We start from the raw sequence: 20,025 nt of genomic DNA on the forward strand, positions 1-20,025 counted from the left end.
CTTCCCTCTCACCTACAGCACCGAGACTGGTTGGAACCACCACCTTCTGGGAACCACCCAATGCCAAAGGCACAAAAAATAATAAAAATCCCCAACCGCCCAGGAAACGGATTCCCCTCTGCCAACTCCGATGGAATACAGTGTCTGGAACAGATCCATTCTTAGGGCAGCAATGGGAGACTGAATCCAACCCCTCCCCCCCACCCCAACCTCACCCTTCCCCTCCCCGTTCCCTGCAAACAAAAGCCAAAAAAGTAATGAAAATGGAAACAAAACAAAACCAAAAAAAAAAAAAAAAGGATTTCCACAAACCCGACACTGTAAATGTTCGGTAACAATGAAATTATAAACACAGAAGCTGGCTTAGTAAACAGATGCTCTGAGCGCTGAAGGCACACACTGAAGTCTTAAAGGCAAATACTGTTGACTCTGCAGATACACTGGACGAACTGGGAAAAAAATTCACCTCCTACTCATGTCAAGGCTCCCGAGGACTCTGAGCTTTCACCCCTCGACTTTAGGTTTAGGGAGCCCAGCAGGCTGATATCTCCCTACCAAGCCTTCATTTTATTGCTGAGGTTGATGGGCTGACCACCTCTGAAGTTTATATACAAACACACAGAAGGCTGATGTCTATATATATATATATGTACATGTACACACACACACGCTGACCCTCGAGTCTTACTTTCTGGTTGCTGTCTGCTCTGGCGACTGGCTCCCAACCTTCGTTCCACTGTCATTGCTGGAGGTGGAAGAAGGCCGAGACTTCTTGGAGGCCAGAGACACCCCACTCCCTTGAAGTTTTCCCGCCTCGTCATCGCTACCGGTTACCTCATAGTGACCTTTATTCTTTGCCCCCAAGCCGCCGAAGGTGCCAAATTTCAGCTTGCCGGGTTTCCCTTTGCCCTTCCCACCCTCCAGGGACACTTCACCACCCTCGAACTCCAAGGTTCCCGTCGGAGTGGAAGGCGCCGAGAACTCTCTCTCGTCGCTAAAGGAGGACGAGCGATGCCGTGGCTTCTTACTTTTAAACAACGAGAACTTGGCCTTGGGTGAAGACGCTTCTCCCTCAGCCTCCCCTTCCAGGGACCCTAAGCTGATCTTTGAGCTCTTCAGATCTCCTTTCGACCCAGAAATGGACACTTCGGGGGATCCCGACCCGCTCCCCTTCCCTTTGGGTTTGGAAAAATTGAACTTGGGCATTTTGATTTTCGACTTTTTAAGCTTCCCTTCTGCCTCTTCCAGCTCCCCTTCCCCGGCTCCAGCCTGGAAGCTGGCTTCCGCTTTAGGGAAGTTCACGTCCACCCCGACTTCCCTGCCCACCAGCTCCCGACCGGAGAAGGTAAACTTGGGGATCTTCATCTTGGGGAATGTTACTCTTCCAGATCCGCCCTCCACGTGGCCTTGAGGGCCAGACACACACACTCCGGGACCCTGAAGCCCAAGCTGGGCTCCTTTCACCCCTCCTTCCCCCTTTGGTCCCGAAACCTGGATCCCCCCACCGATCTTGGGCAAGTCCACGTCGAAAGCAGAACACGAGCCCTGGGGCCCTTTCCATTCTCCGCCCGGCCCCTTGATGCTGATGTGACCTCCCCCCACGCTGACCTCCGGGGCGCGGACATTTCCAGAAATATCCAGTCCCCCTTTGACTTTCGGGCCCTCCCAGCTGACCCCTACATCTGACCCCGAGAACTCAGGCCCCTTCACGCTCAACCCAGGAGCCGCCCCACGGAGATCTAGGCCCAAGCCTGGCAGGTCTCCTTTGATCTCGGGCCCAGACAGCTTCCCCGTTGGGAGTTTCACACTCACATCGGGCAGTTGGGCATCACACCTCGGGACCTGACAACTGGGCATTTGCAGGCTTCCTCCCGGGCCTTGCAGGCTAACGCTGGGAAGCTCCCCGCCCACCTTGGAACCTTTCAGATCGACGGTGGCCCCGAGGCCTCCCTTTAGCTTTGGTCCTTTCAGGTTGAAGTCCACATCCGGGGAGGAGATTTGTGGGGCAGAGACGTGAGGCCCTTTCAGATCCACGTGAGCAATTCCACCCCCGAGGTTAACATCCATCCCGGGCCCCTTCAGCTCTCCGGTCACCTGCGGCGGCCCCGGCACGTTCACGTCCAAGTCCGGCCCCTGGGCAGATATGCCAAACTGAGGCAGCTTCATCTGGGGGAGAGTTATGGCGCCTCCCGGAGCCTCCAAGCCGAGGTGAGGGGCCTCCACCCCCATCTTCGGACCCTTGATGTCACCCGAAACATCCAGGCCTCCCTTCAGGTTTGGTCCTGTCAAACTGACCCCGGGCCCCTGGACGCTGAGCTTCGGGGTCCCCAGGTCGACCTTGGCACCGGGCACTTTCACCCCTCCCTCCGCTGAAACACCCAGATTTCCTTTCAGGGTTGGTCCTTTCAAATTCAGATCGAGCTCAGGTCCGGAGACCTGGGGCATGGAGAGGTGTCCTGAAGGCAGGCTCCCTTTGGGGCCTTTCAGGGTCACCTCGGGCCCTTGGACTTTGACATCCGGCATGCTGATGCCTCCCTCGACGGAGGGGAGCTGGGCGTGGAAATCCGCTCCCCCGGCCTCCGCTCTGAGCCCCGGGACGCCGATCTTGGGCATAGAAAACTTGGGAAATTGAATTTTCCCCTCTGGACCTTTCAAATCAACGTCCGGCCCTTCCAGTTCCACTTTGGGAACCTCACCCTTTATCTTTGGTCCTTTCACCTGAACATCCAGGTCTGGGAGGGAGACTTTGGGAGCCGAAATGCCAAACGAAGGTGCTCTGAATTTGGCATCGGGAGCTTCGATGTTGACATCGGGGGCGTTTAAGTTTGCTTCCACGCCGGGTACTCTCAAATCCCCTTCAAGTTTTGGCCCAGCGATATCGACGGTCCCTCCGGGCATCTTGAACTTGGGCGCCTTCAGTTTAGCGTCCGGCCCTTCCACGTGAACGCCGGGAAGGCCCCCGCTGACCCCGACCGACCCGACGTCTAGGCCCGGACACTTGACGCCACCCTTAATCCCTCGGGAAGAGATCTCCAGATCAGGGGGGTGGATTTCGCCCTCCAACTTGGGGCTGGGAAGCGAGGCCTCGGCTTTGAACTTCGGAGATTTAATATCAAATTCTACATCTGGGAAGTACATTTTTCCAAACATCGGCTTCTTCGTTTTGGGAGATTTCACATCGACTTTCAGAGCCGCGTCGGGGCCGGCCGCGTTGACGTCAAAATCTGGCATCTTCAGGTGGGCGTCGACTTCGCCGCCTGGGACGTTCACATCAAATCCCTGTTTTTTCCCTTTGATTTTAGGGCCGCTCATGTGAAGCTTAGGCATTTTAAACTTACTCTTCTTTCCTTTACCTCCAATATTAATATCCGGAGCCTCAACGTTCAATTCTCCTTCTGGAACCGAAACATCTAACGATGGGGTCTTGATGTCGGCCTTGGGGCTTTTTACTCCAAATCCGAATATGGGTTTCTTAAATTTGGGGATTTTCACACCGCCTTCTGGCCCTTCGATGTTTATCTCTGGACTGTCAACGTGCAGGTCCAAACTTGGTGTTTCGACGTGAGCTTTTGGCACCTTGAGGTCCAATTCCCCACCTTCCAACTTGGGTCCGGAAACACCAAATTTAGGGGACTTCAGATGTAAGTCAATATCAGGGGCAGTCATTTTGGGCCCGGATATGTCCAGTGATGGCATTTTCAACTTCGGACCGCTCAGGTTGACACCGGGTCCTTCAATGTCTAGACCTGGACCCGTAAGGTGACCTTCGACCTTCGGAACGGACACATCGAAATCTCCCTTCACGTCCGGCCCTTTCAAATTCAGGTCAACGTCCGGCAAGGAAACCTTTGGTGTCTTGATATGCATTTCGGGCATCTTGAATTTAGGGCCCTTCAGTTTCCCTTCTGGACCTTCGATGTTTATGTCTGGAGCTTCGATGTCCACTCTGGGTCCTGAGATGTCAATACCAGCTTTGGGCAGATTCACGTCCACGTCCGGCCCCTCCCCTTTGAACCCCGGCATGCTGAACTTGGGCATTTTCACCTTGGGCATCTTCAGGTTCCAGTCCGGGCCGTGAACGTCCACGTCCGGGGCATCAGTATTGACTTTAGGGCCTTTGATATCAATCTCTGGACCTTTAAGATCTCCTTCCAACTTGGGCCCAGAGAGATCCACATCTCCCTTCAGCTTCGGACCCTTCAGGTTCAGGTCAATGTTCGGCATGGAGATTTTCGGAGCTTGGAAGTGCATATCCGGCATCTTAAACTTTGGGCCTCTCAGTTTCCCATCTGGACCTTCGATTTCTACGTCCGGGGCTTCGATATCCAGCTTGGGCCCTTGGATGTCAATTTCGGGGCCCTTCAGGTCTCCTTCCACCTTGGGAAGGGAAACGTCCACATCCCCCTTGACTTTGGGACCTTTCAGATTCAAGTCGAAGTCAGGCATGGAGATTTTGGGGGCCTTGATATTCATCTCGGGCATCTTAAACTTGGGACCTTTCAACTTCCCTTCGGGACCTTCGATGCTGACGTCCGGAGCTTCGATGTCCACTCTGGGGCCTGAAATGTCAATGTCTCCCTTGGGCAGATTCACATCCACGTCCGGTCCCTCCCCTTTGAACCCTGGCATGTGGAACTTGGGCATTTTCACCTTTGGCATCTTCAGGTTCCAGTCCGGTCCATGAACGTCCACATCCGGGGCACCGATGTCCAGTTTGGGGCCTGTGATGTCCACCTCTGGGCCTTTCAGATCCCCTTCCACTTTAGGAAGAGCAACGTCCACATCTCCTTTGACCTTCGGTCCTTTCAAATGCAGATCGACGTCGGGCATGGAGAGCTTTGGGGTTTTCAGATGCAAATCGGGCATTTTAAACTTAGGGCCCTTCAGTTTCCCTTCGGGGCCATCAATATCAAACTCGGGTGCATCGATGTCAACCTTGGGTCCTTTGAGGTCAACCTGAGGGCCTTTCAAGTCTCCTTCCAACTTGGGAATGGAAATGTCTACGTCTCCCTTAACTTTAGGGCCTTTCAGATTGAGGTCGATATCACTCATGGAGATCTTGGGGGTTTTGAAGTGCATATCAGGCATCTTAAATTTCGGACCTTTCAGTTTTCCTTCAGGGCCTTCAATGTCAATCTCTGGAGCTTGGATATCCACATGTGGCCCCTTCAGCTCTCCTTCCAACTTGGGAGCAGAAACATCTACATCCCCCTTTACCTTAGGGCCTTTCAGGTTTAAGTCGAAGTCTGGCATGGAGATTTTGGGAGTTTTGAAGTGCATATCCGGCATTTTGAACTTAGGGCCCTTCAGTTTCCCTTCCGGACCCTCGATATCAACGTCGGGCACGCCCACCTCCAGTTTGGGGCCTTTAAGATCAATTTCGGGGCCCTTCAAATCTCCTTCCACCTTGGGGAGGGAAGCGTTGACATCTCCTTTGACTTTGGGACCTTTCAGGTTCAAGTCAAAATCTGGCATGGAGATCTTCGGGGCATGGAAGTGCATCTCGGGCATCTTAAACTTGGGGCCCTTTACTTTCCCTTCTGGGCCTTCAATATCGATATTGGGAGCCTCGATATCCAGTTTGGGGCCCTTGATATCCATTTCGGGCCCCTTCAGATCTCCTTCCACTTTGGGGAGGGCAACGTCGATATCTCCCTTCCCCCTGGGGCCTTTCAAGTTCAAGTCAAAGTCTGGCATGGAGATTTTGGGGGCATGGAAGTGCATCTCGGGCATCTTGAATCTGGGGCCTTTCACTTTTCCCTCGGGACCTTCGATAGTCACATCTGGAGCCTCAATATCTACTTTCGGGCCAGAAACGTCAATGTCCGCTTTGGGCAGATTTACATCCACATCCGGCCCCTCTCCCTTGAACCCCGGCATGTGGAACTTGGGCATCTTCACCTTGGGCATCTTCAGGTTCCAGTCCGGGCCATGGACGTCCACGTCCGGGGCCCCGATGTCCACCTTGGGGCCTTTGAGATCGAAATCAGGGCCTTTCAGATCCCCTTCCAACTTGGGCCCAGAGATATCCACATCTCCCTTCAGCTTCGGACCCTTCAGATTCAGGTCAACATCAGGCATGGAGATTTTGGGAGCCTTAAGATGCAGGTCAGGCATTTTAAATTTGGGGCCCTTTAACGCCCCTTCAGGTCCATGAATATCAAGATCGGGTGCGTCGATATCAAGCTTAGGGCCCTTAATATCCCCTTCTAGCTGGGGAACAGACACGTCGACATCTCCTTTAATTTTGGGGCCCTTGAGGTTCAGGTCAAAGTCTGGCATCGAGATCTTTGGGGCCTTGATATTCATCTCAGGCATTTTAAATTTGGGACCTCTCAACTTCCCTTCCGGGCCTTCAATATTAAGGTCTGGAGCTTCGATATCCACTTTGGGTCCTGAAACGTCGATCTCCGCCTTGGGCAGATTCACATCCACATCCGGTCCGTCTCCTTTGAAGCCGGGCATGTGGAACTTGGGCATTTTCATCTTGGGCATCTTCAGGTTCCAGTCCGGCCCATGAACGTCCACATCTGGGGCGCTGATGTCCACCTTGGGGCCTTTCAATTTCCCTTCAGGACCTTCGATATTCACATCGGGAGCACTGATATCTACCTTGGGTCCAGAAATGTCAATGTTTCCCTTGGGCAGATTCACATCCACATCTGGTCCCTCTCCTTTGAACCCTGGCATGTGGAACTTGGGCATTTTCATCTTGGGCATCTTCAGGTTCCAGTCCGGTCCGTGAACATCCACATCTGGGGCGCTGATGTCCACCTTGGGGCCTTTCAATTTTCCTTCAGGACCTTCGATATTCACATCGGGAGCACTGATATCTACCTTGGGTCCGGAAACGTCAATGTCTCCCTTGGGCAGATTCACATCCATGTCCGGTCCCTCGCCTTTGAACCCCGGCATGTGGAACTTGGGCATTTTCATCTTGGGCATCTTCAGGTTCCAGTCCGGCCCATGGACGTCCACGTCTGGGGCGCTCACGTCCAGCTTGGGGCCCTTGATGTCCACGTCGGGAACTTTAATCTCTCCTTCCACCTTGGGCACAGAAACGTCCAAATCACCCTTCACTTTGGGACCTTTGAGATTTAGGTCAAAGTCCGGCATAGAGATTTTGGGGGCTTTGATGTTCATCTCGGGCATTTTAAATTTGGGGCCTTTCAATTTTCCCTCCGGACCTTCGATGTTTATGTCTGGAGCTTCGATGTCCACTCTGGGTCCTGAGATGTCAATATCGGCTTTGGGCAGATTCACGTCCACGTCCGGCCCCTCCCCTTTGAACCCCGGCATGCTGAACTTGGGCATTTTCATCTTGGGCATCTTCAGGTTCCAGTCCGGGCCGTGAACGTCCACGTCCGGGGCATCAATATCGACTTTAGGGCCTATGATATCAATCTCTGGACCTTTAAGATCTCCTTCCAACTTGGGCCCAGAGAGATCCACATCTCCCTTCAGCTTCGGACCCTTCAGGTTCAGGTCAATGTTCGGCATGGAGATTTTCGGAGCTTGGAAGTGCATATCCGGCATCTTAAACTTCGGGCCTCTCAGTTTCCCATCTGGACCTTCGATTTCTACGTCCGGGGCCTCGATATCCAGCTTGGGCCCTTGGATGTCAATTTCGGGGCCCTTCAGGTCTCCTTCCACCTTGGGAAGGGAAACGTCCACATCCCCCTTGACTTTGGGACCTTTCAGATTCAAGTCGAAGTCAGGCATGGAGATTTTGGGGGCCTTGATATTCATCTCGGGCATCTTAAACTTGGGACCTTTCAACTTCCCTTCGGGACCTTCGATGCTGACGTCCGGAGCTTCGATGTCCACTCTGGGGCCTGAAATGTCAATGTCTCCCTTGGGCAGATTCACATCCACGTCCGGTCCCTCCCCTTTGAACCCCGGCACACTAAACTTGGGCATTTTCATCTTGGGCATTTTCAGGTTCCAGTCCGGCCCGTGGACATCCACGTCTGGGGCTTCGAGGTGCAAATCTGGTGCCTTAATAGCCACCTTTGGACCTTTCAAATCACCTTCCAGGCTTGGGGCAGCAATTTCCACGTCTCCTTTGATTTTGGGACTTTTCAAATTTAACTCTACATCTGGCATAGAAACTTTGGGTGAAGAAATGCTCAGAAAAGGCATCTTGAATTTTGATCCCTTCACTTTCCCATGCACTTCCACATCAGGGGCGTTAATATCAACTTTGGCATCACCTAGGTCAACATCTGGCTTCTTGAGTTTGGCATCGACCTCGGGCGTCTGCACTTTGGCCCCAGAAAAATGAAATTTGGGGAGCTTGAAACGGGACTTCTTCGGTTTTCCCTCAACGCTGAGTTTGGGGGATGTTATGTCAACTTCTGGACCTTTCACGTCTAATTTAGGGCCTTTAAAATCGCCTTCCACTTTGGGGACGGAGACATCCACATCACCCTTCAGCTTTGAGCCTTTCAAGTTCAGGTCAATCTCTGGCATGGAGATCTTGGGCATATTTACATGCATGTCAGGCATCTTGAGTTTGGGACCTTTTAATTTGCCCTCTGGACCATGGATGTCAATATCCGGGGCATCGATATCTAGGGTAGGGCCTTTGACGTCAATGGATGGCCCTTTCAAATCTCCTTCTAGCTGGGGAACAGACACATCGATATCTCCCTTAACTTTGGGACCCTTGAGATGAAGGTCAAAGTCTGGCATCGAGATCTTCGGACCCTTGATATTCATCTCGGGCATCTTGAACTTGGGACCTTTCAACTTCCCTTCGGGACCTTCGATGCTAAGGTCAGGGGCCTCGATGTCCAACTTAGGCCCTGAAATGTCAATGTCTCCCTTGGGCAGATTCACATCCACATCGGGTCCTTCCCCTTTGAAGCCCGGCACGCTGAACTTGGGCATTTTCATCTTGGGCATCTTCAGGTTCCAGTCCGGCCCATGGATGTCCACATCTGGAGCACTGATGTCCAGCTTGGGGCCTTTGATGTCCACATCAGGAACGTTCACCTCACCTTCCAGTGTCGGTAAAGAAACATCCACATCCCCCTTCACTTTTGGGCCTTTCAGATTCAGGTCAAAGTCAGGCATGGAAATCTTGGGAGCTTTGATGTTCATTTCTGGCATTTTAAATTTAGGGCCTTTCAATTTCCCTTCAGGACCTTCGATATTCACATCGGGAGCACTGATATCTACCTTGGGTCCGGAAACGTCAATGTCTCCCTTGGGCAGATTCACATCCACGTCCGGTCCCTCGCCTTTGAACCCCGGCATGTGGAACTTGGGCATTTTCATCTTGGGCATCTTCAGGTTCCAGTCCGGCCCATGGACGTCCACGTCTGGGGCGCTCACGTCCAGCTTGGGGCCCTTGATGTCCACGTCGGGAACTTTAATCTCTCCTTCCACCTTGGGCACAGAAACGTCCAAATCACCCTTCACTTTGGGACCTTTGAGATTTAGGTCAAAGTCCGGCATAGAGATTTTGGGGGCTTTGATGTTCATCTCGGGCATTTTAAATTTGGGGCCTTTCAATTTTCCCTCCGGACCTTCGATGCTTATGTCTGGAGCTTCGATGTCCACTCTGGGTCCTGAGATGTCAATATCGGCTTTGGGCAGATTCACGTCCACGTCCGGCCCCTCCCCTTTGAACCCCGGCATGCTGAACTTGGGCATTTTCATCTTGGGCATCTTCAGGTTCCAGTCCGGGCCGTGAACGTCCACATCTGGGGCTTCAATATCGACTTTAGGGCCTCTGATATCAATCTCGGGACCTTTAAGATCTCCTTCCAATGTGGGAATGGAAGCATCGACATCCCCTTTCAATTTGGGTCCCTTGAGATTAAGGTCAATATCTGGCATAGAGATCTTGGGAGTCTTAAAATGCATCTCGGGCATCTTAAACTTCGGACTTTTCCACTTTCCGTCAGGACCTTCGATATTCACGTCTGGAGCATCGATGTCTACGCTAGGACCCGAAACGTCGATGTCTGCTTTGGGCAGGTTGACGTTAACATCTGGACCTTCCGCTCTGAATCCTGGCATGCTGAATTTGGGCATTTTCATCTTGGGCATTTTTAGACTCCAGTCTGGTCCATGGACGTCCACGTCTGGAGCACTGACGTCCAGTTTTGGGCCTTTGATATCCACCTCGGGACCTTTCAGATCACCTTCCAACTTCGGTCCAGAAATCTCCACATCTCCCTTCAGTTTGGGTCCCTTCAGATCGAGGTCCACATCAGGCATGGAAATCTTCGGAGTCTTTATGTGCATTTCCGGCACCTTAAACTTGGGACCTTTTAGCTTCCCTTCCGGACCTTCAATGTTAATATCCGGAGCATCGAGGTTCACATGGGGACCGGAAATATCGATGTCTCCTTTTGGAAGATTCACATCCAAATCCGGCCCTTCTCCTTTAAATCCTGGCATGCTGAATTTGGGCATTTTGAATTTTGGCATCTTCAATTTTCCCTCTGGCCCATGAATGTCAACATCTGGGGCTTCGATATCGAGTTTGGGACCTTTGATATCCAATTCTGGACCCTGCAAATCACCTTCCAATTTGGGAAGAGACACGTCCACATCTCCCTTCAGGTTAGGTCCCTTCAGATTGAGGTCTATGTCAGGCATGGAAATCTTTGGAGTCTTAAAGTGCATGTCGGGCATCTTAAACTTGGGGCCTTTAAGCTTTCCTTCTGGACCTTCAATACTAATGTCTGGAGCCTCGAGGTCCACCTTGGGTCCAGAGACATCTATGTTTCCTTCGGGAAGACTGACATCTACATCCGGCCCTTCTCCTTTAAACCCTGGCATGCTGAATTTGGGCATTTTAAACTTAGGCATCTTTAACTTCCCTTCTGGTCCATGAATGTCAACATCTGGGGCATCAATATCCAGTTTGGGACCCTTAATATCTAACTCTGGACCCTTCAAGTCACCTTCCAGCTTTGGAAGAGAAACATCCACATCCCCCTTCACTTTAGGACCCTTCAAATGTAAATCTACATCGGGCATAGAAATCTTCGGGGCTTTGATGTGCATCTCGGGCATTTTGAACTTGGGGCCTTTCCATTTCCCTTCTGGACCTTCGATGTTCACATCTGGAGCATCGATGTCTACCTTGGGCCCTGAGATGTCAATATCTGCCTGGGGTAGATTCACATCCACATCCGGTCCTTCCCCTTTGAAGCCCGGCATGTGGAACTTGGGCATTTTCATCTTGGGCATCTTCAGGTTCCAGTCTGGGCCATGAACATCTACATCAGGTGCACTGATGTCCATCTGGGGGCCTTTGATGTCAATATTGGGGCCTTTCAAATCCCCTTCCACTTTTGGAAGAGAAACATCCACATCGCCCTTCACTTTAGAACCTTTCAAGTGTAAATCCACATCTGGCATGGAAATCTTGGGAGCTTTGATGTGCATCTCCGGCATCTTAAACTTGGGACTTTTCCATTTCCCTTCAGGACCTTCAATGTTCACCTCCGGAGCATCGATGTCCACCTTGGGTCCGGAAACGTCAATCTCCGCCTTGGGCAGATTCACATCCACATCCGGTCCCTCCCCTTTGAAGCCTGGCATGTGGAACTTGGGCATTTTCATCTTGGGCATCTTCAGGTTCCAGTCCGGCCCGTGGACGTCCACATCTGGGGCGCTGATGTCCACCTTGGGGCCCTTGAGGTCCACGTCGGGAACTTTCACCTCCCCTTCTATTTTGGGCACTGAAACATCCATGTCCCCCTTCACTTTGGGGCCTTTCAAATGTAAGTCCACATCTGGCATGGAGATCTTGGGAGCTTTGAAGTGCATCTCTGGCATCTTGAATTTAGGGCCTTTCAATTTCCCTTCAGGGCCTTCGATGTCTACGTCAGGTCCCGCCAGGTCTACCTGTGGTCCTTTCAACTCTCCCTCTATCTGGGGAACGGCTACTTCAACGTCTCCCTTCATTTTGGGGCCTTTTAAATGCAAGTCTATGTCAGGCATGGAAATTTTGGGCGCTTTGAAATGCATGTCGGGCATCTTAAACTTGGGCCCTTTCCATTTTCCTTCTGGACCTTCAACGTTTATATCTGGGGCATCCACATCCAATTTGGGGCCCTTAACATCAAATTCGGGCCCTTTCACATCTGCTTCCAGTTTGGGTACTGAAATGTCCGCCTCACCTTTGACTTTAGGCCCCTTTAAGTGGAAGTCAACATCCGGCATGGAGATTTTGGGGGCCTTGATGTGCATCTCGGGCATCTTAAACTTGGGACCTTTCAGCTTTCCCTCTGGACCTTCGATGCTCACGTCTGGAGCTTCAATGTCCACCTTGGGACCTGAAATGTCAATCTCCGCCTTGGGCAGATTCACATCCACATCCGGTCCTTCCCCTCTGAACCCCGGCACGCTGAACTTGGGCATTTTCATCTTGGGCATCTTCAGGTTCCAGTCTGGACCCTGAACGTCCACATCTGGGGCGTCGATGTCCAGCTTGGGGCCTTTGATGTCCACGTCGGGAACTTTCACCTCCCCTTCTACTTTGGGCACAGAAACATCCACGTCCCCCTTCACTTTCGGGCCTTTCAAATGCCAGTCCACGTCGGGCATGGAGATCTTTGGGGCTTTGAAATGCATGTCTGGCATCTTAAATTTGGGGCCCTTCAGTTTAGCATCTGGGCATTCAAAATCAACATCGGGGCCCTCCACGTCCACTTTGGGACCCTTGATTTCAACTTTTGGCCCTTGCAAATCCCCTTCCAGCTTTGGCCCAGAAACATCCACGTCCCCCTTTACTTTCGGCCCTTTCAAATGCCAGTCCATGTCGGGCATGGAGATCTTCGGGGTTTTGAAATGCATATCCGGCATCTTAAATTTGGGGCCCTTCAATTTAGCCTCTGGGCATTCCAAATCAACATCGGGCACATCTACGTCCACCTGGGGGCCTTCGATATTAACCTGGGGTCCTTTCAAATCCCCTTCCATCTCAGGACCTGACAAGTCCATCTCCCCTTTCAGTCTGGGGGCTTTTAAATTCAGGTCGACGTCGGGCATGGATATCTTGGGAGCTTTAATATTCAGTTTTGGCATCTTAAATTTAGAACCTTTCAATTTTCCTTCAGGTCCCTCAATGTCCAAATCGGGAGTGTCAATATCTAACTTGGGTGCGGAAATGTCAATATCCGCTTTGGGCAGATTCACATCCATGTCCGGTCCCTCCCCCTTGAAGCCCGGCATGTGGAACTTGGGCATTTTCATCTTGGGCATCTTCAGGTTCCAGTCTGGCCCGTGGACGTCCACGTCTGGGGCACCGATGTCCACCTTGGGGCCCTTGATGTCCACATCGGGAACCTTCACCTCCCCTTCTACTTTGGGCACAGAAACATCCACGTCCCCCTTCACTTTCGGGCCTTTCAAATGCCAATCTACGTCAGGCATGGAGATCTTGGGGGCTTTGAAATGCATGTCCGGCATCTTAAACTTGGGGCCCTTCAGTTTTCCCTCTGGACACTCAAGCTCGATGTCGCCAACGTCTACATCCACTTTGGGAGCTTTCAGATCAACCTGAGGTCCTGTCACTTCGCCTTCTACTTTGGGAAGAGAAACGTCTACATCCCCCTTCAGTTTTGGTGATTTCAAATTAAGCCCGACATCAGGCATCGTGATCTTGTGGGTCTGTAAATGCATACTAGGCATATGCACGCTGGGCATTTTAAACTTGGGACTTTTGAGTTTGGCATCTGGGCATTCCACATTAAGATCCGGCACAGCAACGTCCACTTTGGGACCGGAAATGTCAATGTCTCCCTTGGGAAGATTCACATCCACATCCGGTCCTTCTCCTTTGAAGCCCGGCATGTGGAACTTGGGCATTTTCATCTTGGGCATCTTCAGGTTCCAGTCCGGCCCGTGGACGTCCACGTCTGGGGCGCTGATGTCTAGCTTGGGGCCTTTGATGTCCACATCGGGAATTTTCATCTCACCTTCTACTTTTGGAACTTCAACATCATACTCTCCCTTGACCTTCGGGCCCTTCAGATTTAAGCCAACATCTGGCATAGAGATCTTCTGAGCTTTTATGTTCATTTCGGGCATCTTGAATTTGGGTCCTTTGAATTTAGCATCTGGACCTTCGATAGTCACATCCGGAGCACCAATGTCCACCTTGGGACCAGAAATGTCAATATTTCCCTTGGGCAGATTCACATCCACATCCGGGCCCTCTCCTTTGAAACCTGGCATGTGGAACTTGGGCATTTTCATCTTGGGCATCTTCAGGTTCCAGTCCGTCCCGTGGACGTCCACGTCTGGGGCGCTGATGTCCAGTTTGGGGCCTTTGATGTCCACGTCGGGAACTTTCACCTCACCTTCTATTTTGGGCACCGAAACATCCACATCCCCTTTCACTTTGGGCCCCTTGAGATTCAGGTCAACATCGGGCATTGAGATCTTGGGAGCCTTGAAGTGCATCTCGGGCATCTTAAATTTGGGTCCTTTAAGTTTTCCTTCTGGACCTTCGATAGTCACATCCGGAGCATCGATGTCCACCTTGGGACCAGAAATGTCAATGTCTCCCTTGGGCAGATTCACATCCACATCCGGGCCCTCGCCTTTGAAGCCCGGCATGTGGAACTTGGGCATTTTCATCTTGGGCATCTTCAGGTTCCAGTCCGGCCCATGGACGTCCACATCTGGGGCGCTGATGTCCAGTTTGGGGCCTTTGATGTCCACATCGGGAACTTTTACCTCACCTTCTATTTTGGGCACTGAAACATCCACATCCGCCTTCACTTTAGGCCCCTTGAGATTCAGGTCAACATCGGGCATTGAGATCTTGGGAGCCTTGAAGTGCATCTCGGGCATCTTAAATTTGGGTCCTTTAAGGTTCCCTTCTGGACCTTCTATAGTCACATCCGGAGCATCAATGCCCACCTTGGGACCAGAAATGTCAATGTCTCCCTTGGGCAGGTTCACATCCACATCCGGGCCCTCGCCTTTGAAGCCCGGCATGTGGAACTTGGGCATTTTCATCTTGGGCATCTTCAGGTTCCAATCCGGCCCGTGAACGTCCACGTCTGGGGCGCTGATGTCCACCTTGGGGCCTTTGATGTCCACATCGGGAACTTTCACCTCACCTTCTATTTTGGGCACTGAAACATCCACATCCGCCTTCACTTTAGGCCCCTTGAGATTCAGGTCAACATCGGGCATTGAGATCTTGGGAGCCTTGAAGTGCATCTCGGGCATCTTAAATTTAGGTCCTTTAAGGTTCCCTTCTGGACCTTCTATTGTCACATCCGGAGCACCAATGCCCACCTTGGGACCAGAAATGTCAATGTCCCCCTTGGGAAGATTCACATCCACATCCGGGCCCTCGCCTTTGAAGCCCGGCATGTGGAACTTGGGCATTTTCATCTTGGGCATCTTCAGGTTCCAATCTGGCCCGTGGACGTCCACGTCTGGGGCGCTGATGTCCAGTTTGGGGCCTTTGATGTCCACGTCGGGAACTTTCACCTCACCTTCTAGTTTGGGCACTGAAACATCCACATCCGCCTTCACTTTAGGCCCTTTGAGATTCAGGTCAACATCGGGCATTGAGATCTTGGGAGCCTTGAAATGCATCTCAGGCATCTTAAATTTGGGTCCTTTAAGACTCCCTTCTGGACCTTCTATAGTCACATCCGGAGCACCAATGTCCACCTTGGGACCAGAAACGTCAATGTCTCCCTTGGGCAGATTCACATCCACATCCGGGCCCTCGCCTTTGAAGCCCGGCATGTGGAACTTGGGCATTTTCATCTTGGGCATCTTCAGGTTCCAGTCCGGCCCGTGGACATCCACGTCTGGGGCGCTGATGTCCAGTTTGGGGCCTTTGATGTCCACGTCGGGAACTTTCACCTCACCTTCTATTTTGGGCACTGAAACATCCACATCCGCCTTCACTTTAGGCCCTTTGAGATTTAGGTCAACATCGGGCATTGAGATCTTGGGGGCCTTGAAATGCATCTCGGGCATCTTAAATTTGGGTCCTTTAAGACTCCCTTCTGGACCTTCTATAGCCACATCCGGAACATCGATGTCCACCTTGGGACCAGAAACGTCAATGTCTCCCTTGGGCAGATTCACATCCACATCCGGGCCCTCGCCTTTGAAGCCCGGCATGTGGAACTTGGGCATTTTCATCTTGGGCATCTTCAGGTTCCAGTCCGGCCCGTGGACGTCCACGTCTGGGGCGCTGATGTCCACCTTGGGGCCTTTGATGTCCACGTCGGGAACTTTCACCTCACCTTCTATTTTCGGCACTGAAACATCCACATCCGCCTTCACTTTAGGCCCCTTGAGATTCAGGTCAACATCGGGCATTGAGATCTTGGGAGCCTTGAAGTGCATCTCGGGCATCTTAAATGTGGGTCCTTTAAGTTTCCCTTCTGGACCTTCGATGGTCACATCCGGAGCATCGATGTCCACCTTGGGACCAGAAACGTCAATGTCTCCCCTGGGCAGATTCACATCTACATCCAGGCCCTCGCCTTTGAAGCCCGGCATGTGGAACTTGGGCATTTTCACCTTGGGCATCTTCAGGTTCCAGTCCGGCCCGTGGACCTCCACGTCTGGGGCGCTGATGTCCACCTGGGGACCTTTCAGATCCCCTTCCAGCTTTGGAACAGTCACATCGTATTCTCCCGTCACTTTAGGGCTTTTCACATGCAAATCTACATCTGGCATGGAAATCTTTGGGGCCTTGACATGCATTTCGGGCATCTTAAACTTGGGATCTTTCCATTTTCCTTCCGGGCCTTCGATATTTATATCCGGTGACTCGATGGACACCTTGGGGCCTGAAATGTCAATCTCTCCCTTGGGCAGACTCGCATCCACTTGTGGCCCCTCCCCTTTGAACCCTGGTATGCTGAACTTGGGCATTTTCATCTTGGGCATTTTCAAGCTCCAGTCTGGCCCATGAACGTCCACATCCGGAGCACTGATGTCCAGTTTAGGTCCCTTGATGTCCACATCGGGAACTTTCATTTCTCCTTCTACCTTTGGGGCGCTGACCTCATATTCTCCCTTGACCTTGGGTCCTTTCAGATGCAAATCCACATCTGGCATCGAGATCTTTGGGGCCTTGATATTCATCTCAGGCATCTTGAACTTGGGACCTTTCAACTTCCCTTCGGGACCTTCGATGCTAAGGTCCGGAGCCCCCACGTCCACCTTGGGCCCCGAAATGTCAATGTCTCCCTTGGGCAGGTTCACATCCACATCCGGTCCCTCTCCTCTGAAGCCCGGCATGTGGAACTTGGGCATTTTCACCTTGGGCATCTTCAGGTTCCAGTCTGGCCCGTGGACCTCCACGTCTGGAGCGCCGATGTCCGCCTTGGGACCTTTCAAGTCGATATCTGGGGTTTTCAGTTCCCCTTCCAGCTTGGGAACCGTTACGTCGTACTCGCCCTTCACCTTTGGGCCTTTCACGTGCAAATCCACCTCGGGGATCTTAAATTTGGGCCCTTTAAGTTTTCCTTCTGCACTCTCGACACTGATACCCGGGGCCTCGATGCTAACCTGGGGCCCTGAAACGTTGATGGCCCCTTGGGGCGGATTCACATCCACCTCCGGTGCCGTCCCTTTGAACCCCGGCACTCCAAATTTGGGCATTTTCATCTTGGGCATTTTCAGGTTCCAGTCCGGTTTCTGAACGTCGACTTCTGGGGCCCCGATGTCTACGCTGGGACCTCTGACGTCAACCTCCGGGCCCGTGAGCTTCCCTTCTATCTTCGGGAGATTAACGTCCACGTCTCCTTTCGGTCTGGGTGCTGTCAGATTCAAGTCCACGTCGGTCATGGAGATTTTGCAGGTTTTTGAAGGGGAGCCGCTGAATTTGGGGCCCTTCACCGTACCTTCCAGACCTCCGAAACTAGGTGTTTCGATGTCCACTTTAGGGCCTTTGATAGCCACCTGAGGTCCTTTCACATCCCCCTGAACCCCCGGGGTGGCCACTTTTATGTCTCCTTTCAGCTTTGGGGATCTGAGGCTCAAGTCCACATCCTGCATGGAGATCTTGGGTTTGGGGATGATCAGATCCGGGGCCTTGACCTTGGGGCCTTTCCCTTCTGGCCCCTCAATGCCCACTCCCGCCGTGACCCCTGGGAGATTCACTTCACCCGAGGGGAGTGTGATATCTATGCCAGGTCCCTCTCCTTTGGCGCCCGAAACCGAAAACGTGGGGACTTTCATCTGGGGCAGCTTGAGTTTCCCCCCAGCCCCGACCCCATAACCTTCTGAAGTCCCCAGGTCCACGCTAGGGCCCTTGACGCTGCCTTCCACGTTCAGAGCGGAGACCCTGGGGTCGCCCTGGAGGGCCGGCCCCGTGATCTTGGCACCCGTCAGCTTCCCTTCATACCCCTCGACGCTGACCGACGGAACTGTGACTTCCAGCTGAGGGGCCCGGACGGTCCCGGCCCCGGCCAAGCCGGGTCCCTCACCCTTGTACCCAGCAGAGAAGCCCGGGGCAGAAACACTAAATCCCGCTTCTGGTGCCTGACCCTGAGACCCTGCCGAGAAGCCAAACTTTGGCATCCTCAGGGTGGGGATTTTAACCGTCCCTTTACTGCCATTCTCCGTGGGTGGCGCCGGGAGAGTCCCACTTCCGGCTGAAGACGATGAGCTATCCATTCTGGGAGCCTGGATTCCTGCCCCAGAAATGACACCCCCTTTGCCTCCTAAATCCAGGGAAGCTGGGACTTTGGGGTGGACTGATGGCCCTTCCAACTTGAGGCCCTTTTCACTGATCTGGACACCCGCTTTTCCCCCCTGCGCCCCCGGAAGAGTGACCTGGGGCTTCGAAAGGCCAAAGCCAGTTATCCCAGCTCCTTGACACTCTGGTCCGGAAGCAGAAATGCCCCCAGACCTCAGGTCGACATTGTAATCTGTGATCTGAGTGGCTGCCCCAGAGCCCTGGGGCAGCTTGATCACCGTCTTCCCCTGTACCGTCTCCACATCCACCTTGGAAAGCTCCGGCAGATCGTGCCTTGGGATCTTAATCTTGAACTCGGGGCTCCGGATGTCAATGTCCTTGGCTCCCTCCCGCCCGGTCACATCCACGGTGTAGGCCGTGACCTTCCGGGTCACCGTGATGGTGCGACTCTGCATCTCGCCCGGCTCCGTTTCCGCCGCGTCCTCCGACCTTAACCGCGGTTTTATCTTGGTCGCGTAGATCCTCTGATACTCCTCATCATCCCCGCTCTGCAAAGAGACACACCCACCCCGGAGAGGCTTCGCACCACGGCTCGCAGCTAAGAAGGGCTAAAATCACCAGACTGAATCCCGGGGGTGGGGAGATAAGGCCTCCAAATGAAGACCCACGGAAGCTGACTGGGGATGGAGAGGATAAAGAATGAGGCTAGAGTGAGCTTTGAAGACGGAAAGAAGCAAGACTGAGCCGGAGGATCTCAGGTGGGAAAGAGCAGATCCCAAGGGACTACTGCGAGGAGAAAGTCCCTTGGCCGTGGGGCCTCAGAGGAAGGGAATTTTCAATCCAGGAGACTTATTCAAAAACAGGATCCTTGGCAAGGAAATCGTAAAAACGCTAATATGCCTACATCCAATTGAGATGCTTCTACAGACGACACAAGACGGCACAGTCCCGATTCATTATTGAAACTATCAGAGCCTTTTGACGAGTCCCTCTAGAACGTGAGCTCCTCGTAGGCCGAGAACATGTCTACCCACTCTGCTATGTTGTTCTCTCTCAAGTGCTTCGCATGGTGTCAAGTACACAGTAAGTGTTCCATCAATATGATCGTTTGTCTGTTCATAAAGAAAGCAAACCAGGTGGAGGGAGAGCAGAGAATGGAAGCCAGGCCTGAAAGTAGCATGGCTCAGTGGACAGAGCCGGGCTTTGGAGTCAGAGGTCATGGGTTCAAATCCCACCTCTGCCACTTGTCAGCTGTGTGACTTTGGACAAGTCACTTCACTTCTCTGGGCCTCAGTTCCCTCACCTGTCAAATGAGGGTGAAGACTGTGAGCCCCCCGTGGGACAAACTGATCACCTTGTAACCTCCC

The 20,025-nt window shown here is 52.6% G+C and overlaps 1 protein-coding gene across 6 annotated transcripts in view; it reads right to left on the reverse strand.

Annotated features, from left to right (window-relative positions):
• Positions 1-244: 244 nt before the first annotated feature.
• Positions 245-20,025, reverse strand: part of AHNAK (AHNAK nucleoprotein) — a 50,967-nt gene continuing 31,186 nt past the window's right edge. Inside the window, exons 5-6 of one of the 6 annotated variants that reach the window (XM_038764829.1) lie at positions 9,150-19,206; positions 245-6,578 (exon numbers count right to left, since the gene is read on the reverse strand). In XM_038764829.1, coding sequence (XP_038620757.1) covers positions 685-6,578; positions 9,150-19,206 — 15,951 coding nt within the window. In that variant the 3' untranslated portion in view covers positions 245-684. Of the gene's footprint in view, positions 19,207-20,025 lie in introns of all 6 variants that reach the window. The other 5 variants (XM_038764828.1, XM_038764830.1, XM_038764827.1 and 2 more) reach the window with 5 other exon arrangements.

Source organism: Tachyglossus aculeatus, chromosome 22 (assembly GCF_015852505.1).
Source record: "Tachyglossus aculeatus isolate mTacAcu1 chromosome 22, mTacAcu1.pri, whole genome shotgun sequence".
Lineage (NCBI taxonomy): Eukaryota > Metazoa > Chordata > Mammalia > Monotremata > Tachyglossidae > Tachyglossus > Tachyglossus aculeatus.